The sequence below is a fragment of the Thamnophis elegans genome, chromosome 3 (assembly GCF_009769535.1).
Source record: "Thamnophis elegans isolate rThaEle1 chromosome 3, rThaEle1.pri, whole genome shotgun sequence".
NCBI classification, from domain to species: domain Eukaryota; kingdom Metazoa; phylum Chordata; class Lepidosauria; order Squamata; family Colubridae; genus Thamnophis; species Thamnophis elegans.
In genome coordinates, this window is record NC_045543.1 from 10,417,056 (window position 1) to 10,428,872 (window position 11,817).

The window sequence follows — 11,817 nt, forward strand, 5'->3', positions numbered from 1 at the left end:
GAAAGGAGTCTTTTCTGGCCTCTTTTATAACTGAGAGAGCAGACAGGCTGTGTGTGACTTTTTACCCTTTTCACAGATTCAAAAACTGGGAAATTGTTGAGGCGGCTAAAAGAAAAACAACAACAACAACAGACTTTGACACACCAAAGTTAGGAAAAATGTAGAGTTACGTGCAGCTGTTTCCATGGTGTTTCGCTGCATTGCAAAGCTTTCGTTTTCTGTGAAAAGCTGAGGAGAAAACGTTCGCGTCCGAAACAATTTTAACTCGTAGACCGAGTCAAGGATGAGACATTAAATACCTCAGGACTACTCCTGCTGTTTTCACATCTCAGCAAAAAGGCAGAGTGCTGGCTTCCCATTATCAGCCAGAAGGAAGGTGTCTTCTGGCGGAAATAGAGTTCCATGGGAATCTGAAATACACCTTTTTTCTCTTAGAAACATAGTTGATCAATTCCAACTTTCCCCTCGATTCTGTGTGACAATGCTGTTTCAGACGGCTTCCTAAGTACAAGAAAGTCCGTCCATTTCTTTTTAAAATGAATGTGGGGATTCGTGGGCCTTCTAGATGGCTCACGAGAAAAGATCTCTCTATCAGATAATCCTCGACTTACAACCATTCATTTAGCGACTGTTACAACGGTGCTGAAAAAGATGACTTCTTAACAACCGGCCCTCACGTTTACGATCGTCGCGTAGATTTATGACGGTTGCAGCGTCCTGAGGTCTTGTGAATACCATTTGGGTCCTTCCCAGCCAGCTTCTGATGGGCAAAGTCAGCGAGTGTGTCAGTGGATTCGCTTAAGGACCACGTGGTTCATTTAACGTAGCAAAAAAGGTGGGGAAATGGGGCGCAGCTTGCCTAACAACCAGCTTGCTTAGCAACAGAAATTCTGCTTAAATTTTAAAAGAAATACTTTCCCTAAATATCAACCTCTGGGAGGAGATTTCGAGGTATCTACAGCAGGACTATTAGATTCTGTAACAGCTTTGTTCCTTATGTCATCAGTCTTGTAAACTCGCAGGACTCTTTTATCTCACCATGCCTATGTGTTCTGACCCCCCTCGTCCCACACCAACACACACTCCGAGCCAAAGATAAGTTACGGCATTTAATTAACAGACAGGTCCTTGGCAGCAACCTGGTACAAACAAGCTTGGGCAGCAATCCAGCACAGATAAGGCTTGGCAGCAATCCAGCCTGCCAATCTCATAACAATGTTCTCCGACATTCGTTCCTGCGTTGACTTCTGCAAGAGGGACGTGTGCACAAGCAGTCCTTTTATAGTCTGGAGAGAAGCCTAATGACCACCAGCTGAGTGCAATTACCTCCTGTAACTGCGCAACTGTTCCTTACGCCTATTAGCTCTTCGGTGCCGTGCATCCAGGAACAACTCACTACTGGCGTCCGGCTCACTCTCCCTTGTCTCCTCTCCACTGGCCCAAGGCTCAAGCGCCTCCTGGTGGCGAACCAGCCTCTCTGCACCCTGCTCGGAGTTGGAACCCTGTCCAGGGTCCTCCACATCCTCCAGTTCCGACTCAGAGGGCCCCTCACTGTCGGAGTCTGGTGGCAGCTGCAACGGCTCCTGCTGGGCCACAACACCTATGTATACATTCAAATGAGATTGTGATGTTTCTTTGTGTTATATAAGAATGTGTATGCGGGTATATGTACAATGGTAATCTTTTGAGAGCTGAACGCAATGAAATTTCATTTTAATGTATGCTGATTAATGTAATTTACCATGACAATAAAGATTCTATTCTATTCCATTCCATTATTCTACTCTGCTCTGCTGTGCTCTGCTCTATTCTATTCTTAAATATTAAACAGATAATGTCAAAGACTTCAGTTGCTCCTGATATTAAAAATGTAGTAGAATGAGAAATCGATTCAAGTTAAGCTAAAATTACAAAATAATAGCAACAACAACAACAACAATAATAATAACAACAACAATAACTGCATGTGCTCATTCTCTGGTTAACGGTACAAAGGCATCCATGAAATTCAATGCTATGAAAGGTCATGCAGACATACTTTATCTTCATTTAATAAATGGACAATTTTCATGGTTATTAGAATTCATAGCTAAGGCAAGAAACGAAAGAAGAAAGGAAAGCCCAGGAGGCCCATATGTCTCGGGTTTCTGGCACACTCTTGACAGCAACTGGAAATAGCTAATCTAGTCTGATTTACAGTATTATAAATTCTGCAGGCACTTGGAAGGATACAAGCCCAGATGTCATCTTCAAAGGGACCGAAGGCTAGAGTCTTGGACTTGAATATAATTTTATAAATGTCTCTTGGGTGATGATGGCATCGAATCGTGCAAAAGACGGGAATATTAAGAAAGCCAAATATTTCTATCGGGTCAAGGTTGGATGTAGAAACGAAAGGCGGGGGTTTATATGGTCTGCTAATGCTTTTCTCCCTCTTTAATGTTGTAGTTTTTCCCCTATGGAGATGCTTCCAAGTTTGCCCAGCATGCTTTCAGAACCTTTGATAAGAATGGCGATGGCACCATTGACTTCAGAGAGTTCATCTGCGCACTCTCCATCACTTCGAGGGGCAGCTTTGAGCAGAAATTAAACTGGGCCTTCAATATGTACGACTTAGATGGAGATGGGAAAATCACCCGGGTGGAGATGCTGGAAATTATAGAGGTAAGCCAGCTTCCAGGATCCCATCGCTTTCTAATGTGAGCAAGAAACAAAATGTTCTGTTTTGGTGATATATATGTAGATAGATAGATAGATAGATGATTGATAGATAGATAGATAGATAGATAGATAGATAGATAGATAGATAGATAGATAGATAGATAGATAGATAGATAGATAGATAGATGGATGGATGATAGATAGATATGTGTGTGTGTGTGTGTGTGTGTGTGTGTTTTATTTGTGCTGATAAATAAATAAAGGGAGACTAGTATAGATATATTTCAAGCTATTTAGCTCTCATCAGCTAGCCATACCCTTACTGGGATTTGAACCTGGGCTATATTACATACTAGGCAGACATCTTAGCCATTAGGCCACAGGCTCTTATCACTTATCAGCGAAGCCAGGGTGAAAGGTATCTATTATACATACATACATACATACATACATACATACATACATACATACATACATATATATATATATATATATATATATATATATATATATATATATTTGTGATGTTTGATGGGGGTTTTATGATTAAAAATCGCAGAAATGTGCCAGTGGTGAAATAGAATGTGTGGCTCTATAAAAGCCTGGGACTATGTAAGCAGGAGGTTCAACTGTGTTGGTGTGATGGCTGACAATTAAATCTGTGCCATAGAATACATCTATGGAGTCTGCCGAATTGCATCTCTGAGTATTGAATTGAATTGAATTTATTATATTTCTATGCCGCCCTTTTCCCCGGAGGGGACTCAGGGCGGCTCACAACTCAAGTCAAGTGGGGGGGGGGGGGGTACAAATAAGGAAAAAAAAACACGAACAAAACAATGCCACAATTTAAAAACACACAACAACCATACCATTCGAGAGGGGACAAAGCTCATTAGCCCCAGGCCTGTCGGATTATCCTTCGCCACGGCCCATGCTGGCTGTGGCTACTAGATATTGTAGTCTCCCAATGTTTGGAGGGCCACAGGAAGGAAAACAAAGTTTTGTGGACAATGATTATACGAGATAAGGTTTGTCCTGAAAACTAGACCATGAAAGGTAGATTTAAGATTCTGGGCACAGAATCTCTCAGATTCAGACAGATTTTCACACTCCTGAAATTAATCTAACGACCGACTGAACGGATTGTTTCCTGCAAAAGCCCACTCCTCTTTCACTCCTCTTTTATTTCATATGGGAGGGGCCAATCACCTTCCACCTGTGACTTTACTCCCAAGTCAATCCTGATTTCTGAGTTGTTCTTTTCTTCTGGCAGCTCTGCGCATGCGCACAGTGGGAACAGGTTCTAGCTGTTCCTCTGCTTCACTGCTGTCTAGCTCTGTAGGCACCTGATCACTGCCAGACAACCTTGGCCCTGTCTCTGCCTCTGATGCAGAGCCCTCGTCCAAGCCCTGAGTCCCTCTGGGAATAGGGTGGCATAGAAATGCAATAAATCAAATCAAATTAAATCAACCGTGACTTGGATGACTGAGAATCTCCATAAACATATAGAAGATTAGTCCCAAATGTACAGGCCCATTTTTTAAATAACATGCTGGCCTAAAGTTCTTCCCAATTTAAGAAAGCAATGCAGCAGATTTTCCAAAAATAAAAATAAAAAAATTCAGAAAGTATAACCTCTTGGTGTAACTTCGACTTTCGCGGTGTATTGTACTGTCACTGATAGCATATGTTCAACATTCTGTTTGATCTGCATTTAACTGTCATGCTTAAAACAGGCCAGACGACAAGAGTTGATGCTTAAAGTGCAATCCAATATTCGCTACCCAGGGAATAAGCCTTACTGAATTCAGTTGACTCTATCTCCTAGTACAGAACTACAGCAACGCTCTTTAGTGGTTTCAATGGAGCAAGTCATTTTGCCAGATCTCCGGAAACTCATCTTTTCTTTCTTTATTTCTCTCTCTCTCTCTTTCAAGGCCATTTATAAAATGGTGGGCACCGTAATAATGATGAAAATGAATGAAGATGGTCTGACACCAGAGCAACGAGTAGACAAGATCTTCAGCAAAATGGATAAGAACAACGATGACCAGATCACGTTGGATGAATTCAAAGAAGCCGCCAAGAGCGACCCTTCCATCGTATTACTCCTGCAATGTGACATTCAGAAATGAGCTTGTATAAAATGCTTTTCATGGACTGCACAGAAGTTTAAATGTTCCATTCAGTTTGCAGCTATCTATACAACACACACACAGACACACACACACACACACACACACACATATCAAACAAACAAAAATTGCTTGGACTATCTATCAATGGACTTGCTTCTTGTGATTGAAACACTTGTGTGCATGAGAATGTCAATTGCTAAAGAATTTTAAAAAAATATCTATTATAAAACAAAAATTATGCCACATTGTGATGTGCGCAATGTCATTTCATAAGTCCTTTTTCCTCTGATGCCTATGCAGCGATACCATGCTGCAGTGAATTATACTATTTATTGTTCAAGTTTTACTGATGCTAGCTGTATGTCTTCTTAAACTGGATAATGTTAGTGACACTGAACTCCCCATGGTAGCGTAACTCTTCATTAGCAAGTATGTCACCATTCTGCTATATAGTCGTAGTGGACAGACTGAGGGCAGCTTTAGGGGTCTGATCCAGCCCATGTGCTTGTATTGTCAGTGGAGATAAATGTATTTCATTTGCATGACTTCTTAGGTTTGCCTTAATTCTTACCTCATTTGCATCCTTCATTTGGAAAAAGATAAAGGCTCATGTCAGAGGAATGAAGCGGAAGATAAAACTTTTAAAAAGCTAACCCCACTAAGGTGTTCCCATAGCTGAAAGCTAAAACGAACAAACAAATCGAGAAATAGAGAACAAACATATTTTTCCATGTTGTTTTATTGGAAGTTTGAACTGTTTTGTTGGGAGTGTATTAATTTCTGCTTGAAATCTTCATAAGCTTCCAAAAAAGGTTGAGATCAAGGTCCCCAAATAAATTTATAACATTTGACTGCTCATGTGTTTCCTTTTACACAGGTACTTTGCTGCTAGTGCTGGAATTAAATAGGGGATGAATGTTATTTGATAGCCAAATATTTCTCCGTGGAGCTTCAATGTATGTATGGGGGCTTCACCCAGATGTTTACAGAACTCCGCGCCAAACATTTGCCACTGCAGGTGTGATGGACAGGAGGAATAACCCTGAGCAACAGAAGGAAGAGCTGCAAACAAGGCAATAGTAGATAATAGAAATCTGCGTCCAAAACAGAAATGTAATTTGAGAAAATGTCTCAGGCTTGACTCTCCCTAGTTATCACCAAGAAAAAGAGAGGGAGATGGCGAAGCGCATTTGGACATACAAGATTCTGTTACTGTAACCGTATAATAAAAGTAGTTTTAGCATTCATAACTTTGGTTTTCTAGTCTGGTCTACTGCAAAGGGCTAACGTCAGCCTTTCATAATTCCTAGAAACTACTATGAAAGTTAGGCGATTCTCCGGCTCTCGTTCTTGTATCACACATTCCAGGAACATCAAAATATTTGAGCTCCAGCAAAAAGTTATACAGTTCTGATTTTAATTTCTAGAATCGCTTCTAAAGAGGACATTGAGCCGAGGTGGCGCAGTGGTTAAATGCAGCACTGCGGGCTACTTCAGCTGACTGCAGTTCTGCAGTTCGGCTGTTCAAATCTCACCGGCTCAAGGTTGACTCAGCCTTCCATCCTTCCGAGGTGGGTAAAATGAGGACCCTGCTTGTTGGGGGCAATATGCTGACTCTGTAAACCGCTTAGAGAGGGCTGAAAGCCCTATGAAGCGGTATATAAGTCTAACTGCTATTGCTATTTGAAACCATGGGTTGAAAGGTATTTGATCCCAGAAGGAGAACTATGGCAACAAGATTATTTTTTTATTTTTTACATCCCTCGTAAAATCAGAGGAGTCGTATTTCCAAAGCCATAGGGAGTATAAAAAAACATTAAACCTCCCAAAAACCAAAACACACCAGTTCAACTGACCCTATAATTACTATTGTTCAAACGGTGTTCTTTTCTGATAAAAATATATTGTAAGAGTTCCCAGGTTGTTTTTCCAAGATAGGCCTTAGCAAAATCTTGGAAACAGAGCAAGGAAAATGTTGGCAAAGAATGCAAACCTAGATTCCTTAATACGGCTCTTAATGGATTTTCTGTGGTCACCGTTGTCTTAATAAGAAAAGCTGAGTAGAAAAGCTGGAGTTTTAGTATCCACCTAGCTTTGTTTCTTAAAGTATGAGTTGTTTCCATAAAAGTGTGGGAGTATAGGCTAAGACCATCTAGTTGAAAAGCATGTCCTGGAAAACTCCTCTCATGTTACAATGCAGGTAAATTGATTATCCTAAATATCAGGCCAAAGGAAGGGAGTGTTATGGCCTAACAGCGGCCAGCGGAGTTGGCAGCAGATTTGGACAGCGAGGAGGTTGGGAAGGAACATGGGCTAGTCCTGGAGTCTGGGGAAGTCTCTGATGAGGGCTCTGTGTTGAAGGCAGAGAGGGGGCCAGAGCCGTATGCCTGTTATCAGCTGCCTTCAGAGTCAGACATCAGTGAGGCAGACAAACAGCTGGAGCCTGTTCCCAGTGTGCGCGTGTGCAGAGTTGCCAGATGAAGGGAACCGCTAAAGAATAGGGGTCAACTTGGGAGTAAAAGCACAGGTGGACGATGAATGGCCCCTCCCAGAGGAAATAAAAGAGGAGCGAAAGGGGAGTGGAGTTTGCAGGAGACAATTGGCTTGCTTAATTGGTTCGTGACTCTCTTGAGACTTCTTGCCAAGTTTTGCAGATACTAGCCTGTCGCCTCTCCAAGCCAGATAAGGTCTGTGACTATAAATCCTCCCTTGAAAGATTTTGCTGAAGGTGAATGAGCAGAATTCACAGTAAACTAATAAAAGGGGTTTTTGTCAGGACCAGGAGTTTGCTTCATGCTCAGTCAGAACAGGAAGGTCAAGTGGGGAGAGAAATATTAAAGTGGTTCAGTGGCTTCCTATGAAGTCCAAAGCACTCAGTTCAAAGACCCTGGCGGGTTCAAGTCCCGACCCCTCCAGGTGATATTGGAAGGCCTATCAACCTATGATGAAGGATAGACCTTGATTAGATAGCTCTCATTTGAACTCATACAGCCAAGAGCTAGACCAGTTTAAATGACCTGAAAATCTCAAGGATATTTCCCATAGTCTATATCAGGGGTCCCCAAACTTGGGAACTTTAAGACTTCAACTCCTAGAAGTTCTGCTGGCTGGAGAATTCTGGGAATTGAGACTACAAGTCTTAAAGTTGCCAAGTTTGAAGACCTCTGGTCTATGTGGTGATAATATAATGTGGAGGTGGTAAACAAAGTCTCGATTCTCTAGGAAAGGGTGAAGTTTAGGTCAGATGGAATTCTTCAGAAGCAGTTTAAACCACTCTTGTGAAACCACAAATCTGGATTGAAACTTGTCCCCTCCCTACAGAACAGGCAGAAATCTAATCCAGTATTATTAGATTTCTTAACTGTATTTCTCTCTTGTCTGGATTCATTTTTAGAATATGGATTCATATCCAGATTAAAACTACTGGACAAAATTCAGCACTTCCGCTATATTCCAAAATTGGTAAATAAAATATGACCATTGAAATTCTACACACTCTCGTTATAAAAACATTGCATGATAATTTATAAAATTGAACTTAATGGTCCACTGATGAACCTCCCCATTCCCTCTCCGCCCCTGGAGTAAAAAAATATCTATAAATAATACGTGGCTTCATGTCAATTTATTGGAGGAGCCAAGGGACACTATTTAACTTCCCACCCTTCCCAATGAGCAGAGGAAGCTATTCAGAGCTATCATCAGAAGGAACAGAGATTATTTGATTTTCAATGTATTGCTGACTTCATAGAATTATCACTTTCCACTTTTGCAATGTATTCAGAGCATGCAACAGAAGAGGAGAGGAGACAAATTTGGCTGCTTTATCTCAAGACTATCTATGCAAATCCAGAGCACCGAAGAGAGCTCACTAAAGGTAAAAATAATAATAATATGGCTTTAAATATTACAGAAATATTTAAAATGCAGTAGGGGTAAATCTAGAATCAGAAGTCAGAATCAGGCAGGAGTGCCTAAGAAAACCTTCAGTATACAGGTAATCCTGGGCTTATGATCACAATTGGGATTGGCATTCCTGTTGCTAAGCAAGCAATTGCTAATGAGTCAGATCTTTTTTGTTGTTGTTATGGTTGTTAAGCTAAGTGAATCATGCCGTCATTAAGAAAATCTGGCTTCTCCCATTGTCGTTGCTTTTTGGAAGGCACCTAACAAAGGTTGCAAATGGCAATCACCTGACACCCCCAAGGCCTGCAGAAACCTACGGAGCAGGATGGGGGAAGATAGGTGGAGGCGGGGTCATTACAGTGTCTCTGAGGTCAGTCGGAAGGACAGGCGGATTCTCCAGCACTCAAATTTTGTTCTTGTGACCATAAATCCAGGCAGGAATCATAAGCCTCTTCGTTCAGCACACATCATTTCGAATGGTTGCTGAGTGAGTGGTTGTAAATCCAGGATTACCTGTACTCGGGTCAACTTGCCCTGGCCAAATCGTCACAGGACAACTCGCCATGGCCAACTTGCTGTGGGAAAAGCAACTTGCTGTGGGAAAAGTCTTACATTAATATCAAAGAAATGGTAGGCAAGAATCATTAAAGAAAGGATGCCAAAGGAGGGACAGAAGGAAATGCGAATGACAAAAATTAAAATATTTTTTATTTATTTAAAATAATTGAATTGAATTGTTAAATTGTCCTGCTATGGCGAGTTCTCCCATGCCAAGTTGGCCATGGTGAGTTGCCCTGCAGCGAGTTGTCCCACTGCATATCAACTTATTAAATATTTGAAAGTGGAAGAGCGTTCCAATCATGTGCCACTCACGTCAAAGGCCGTTACGGAAGTCCCGATTGTGAATTGCAGCCTCTCTACGGAAAAAATTGAATGACCTTTGGCATCTCAAAAGAATGTTGTATTGGTAGTCTTCGAGTTATGACAGATTGCTTAGCATCCATTTGGAGTTACAATGAGCTTCCCTAGAACTACCGCATTTTTCAGAGTATAAGATGCATCGGAGTATAAGACGCACCAAAATTTTGAGGAGGTAAATTAAAAAAAAAGTTTTGCACTCTGCAGACCTCCCAAATCCTTTGCACGCCTCATTTTTGCTCAAATGGGGCAAGCAGAGTTTGAGAGGCCTCCAAGTGCTCCAGGGGGCTGGGGGGCAAAAGCAAGCAAAAAACAGCCTGTTTTTCACAAAAACGGGCCCGTTTTTTTTTGCCAAAAAAGGGCATGCATACCCTTTAGGAGGCTTGTAGAGTGCTCCTGGAGACTGGGGAGGGGAATGAGCCAAAACCAGCCCGTTTTTTGCTCGTTTTTGTCCTCCCCAGCCCCCAGGAAACACTTTACAGGCCTCCCATACCTTCTGCAAGTTCATTTTTGTAAAGGGGGTGGGGTTTCAGGAGGCCAAAAATGCTGTATTCAGTGTGTAAGACACACTCAGATTTTCACCCTCTTTTTCGGGGCAAAAAGGTGCATCTTATACTCCGAAAAATAGAGTACTTAAGACTTGGATTCAGCCGACCTACCCCGCATGTCATGTGATCGCATTTGGGGTCCTTAGCATCCAAGAGAAACATCTGGCAGCATCTGGCCCACATTTACACTCATTTGCTCCATCCCAGTCACAACCACAATTTATGGCCACCACAAAAAGATCATAAAATCAGGCTCGGTCACATAGTGATCTGTTTAATGTCCAGCACAATTACAACCATAATTCTAAGCTTCGTTACTGTCGTAAGTCCAAGAACAACCTGCACTTGGAGGAGCAAGAGGACAATAGCCATAGAAGATCATGTTTTTTCCGCTGCCTTTCTCAGCGTGAATCATCTATTAAGGATAACCTTGTGTCCCAATGTTTTTATCCCAATTTTGAACAAGCTATCCCGTATCGCAACATTGGTACTGCTGGCTGGGGACAGCAAGGCTAAAACACTAAAACTTGCACATCCACTTGAGGATTTTTCATTCTATAAACTACCCTTTAATTTAGACCGGAGTGAAACTAAAATTGCTGGATTTAAGACTATCTGAGTTTGAACAGAGTTCCCCTTTATCAAATCATATCTATTGTTCAAAAATGTTATCTCATTGCTGATTACGATCAAGATTGTATTTCTCAAGACGACTAACTGCTTCCCAAGGCCGGCAGAAACCGTCACAAACCATTATTTCTAATGTTCGTAATTCCAAGTTTCACTAGCCAGAATGAAGACTACTTGGGAGGACCAGTGCAGGCCATGGCTCGGTCCTGGGAGGCTGAGGGAGGGCTGGTGCAGATCGATTGTAATGGTATTGTGAATGACTTTGGAGGATGAGGAAAGATGCTGCCTAGAGAACCATCCAAAAAGAGGGAGGAGCCTAAAGTAGGTTAACCGCCAGAAAAAGAAACTAAGGAACTTTCTTTGCCTGCCCCAATTGATCGATTAAAAGTGGTGGCAGAAAGTTTTCACCTTTAGACTTGCAAATAGATTTAGCTCATTTTGTCATGTTTCCCACCTGGTTTAGCCAGGAGAGCTGACATTGTGGGAGGACGAGGGAAAGCCACGGTCAATCGCCATAAATTCAGGGGCTTACTAGAATGACTTAAGATCTTCCCTCCCAACTTTCCCAGAGTTTCCTTGTGGGAAGCCAGCAGGAAAGGTTACAAATGGCAATCACTTCCCCACAGCTCCCTGTGACATTATAATCACAAGTGGGGCACACAAGTCCCCAGATTGCAATCACATGACTATGGGGGTACTGCAGTGGCTGAGGACTGGTTCCACGCTCCATTTTTCCCCAGTGCCACCCTAACTTTGAACAGTTCCTGAATGAATGGATGCAAGCTAAGGAAAAGCTGTCTGTGGAGATTCTGTCAGATACCTCAGATCAGAGTTGCCTCAAAAGTGCTTTTTAAAGGAGCTGTTGGTATCCCAGTGGTTAGAATGCAGTATTGCAGGCAAACACACTGCTCACTCCCAGGAGTTTGATCCTCACAAGCTCCAAGTTGACTCAGCTTTCCATTCTTCTGAGATCGGTGAAATGACTCAGATGGTTGGGGGCAAGTTGCTGACTC

General features: G+C 42.0%; 1 protein-coding gene across 1 annotated transcript in view; it reads left to right on the forward strand.

Moving 5' to 3' along the window:
• The window catches only part of VSNL1 (visinin like 1), a 130,674-nt gene extending 125,023 nt beyond the window's left edge, over nt 1-5,651 (forward strand). Inside the window, exons 3-4 of the mRNA XM_032214439.1 lie at nt 2,449-2,664; nt 4,602-5,651. Of these exons, the coding sequence (XP_032070330.1) occupies nt 2,449-2,664; nt 4,602-4,799 (414 nt within the window). The 3' untranslated portion in view covers nt 4,800-5,651. The remainder of the gene's footprint in view (nt 1-2,448; nt 2,665-4,601) is intronic.
• Nucleotides 5,652-11,817: the final 6,166 nt, after the last annotated feature.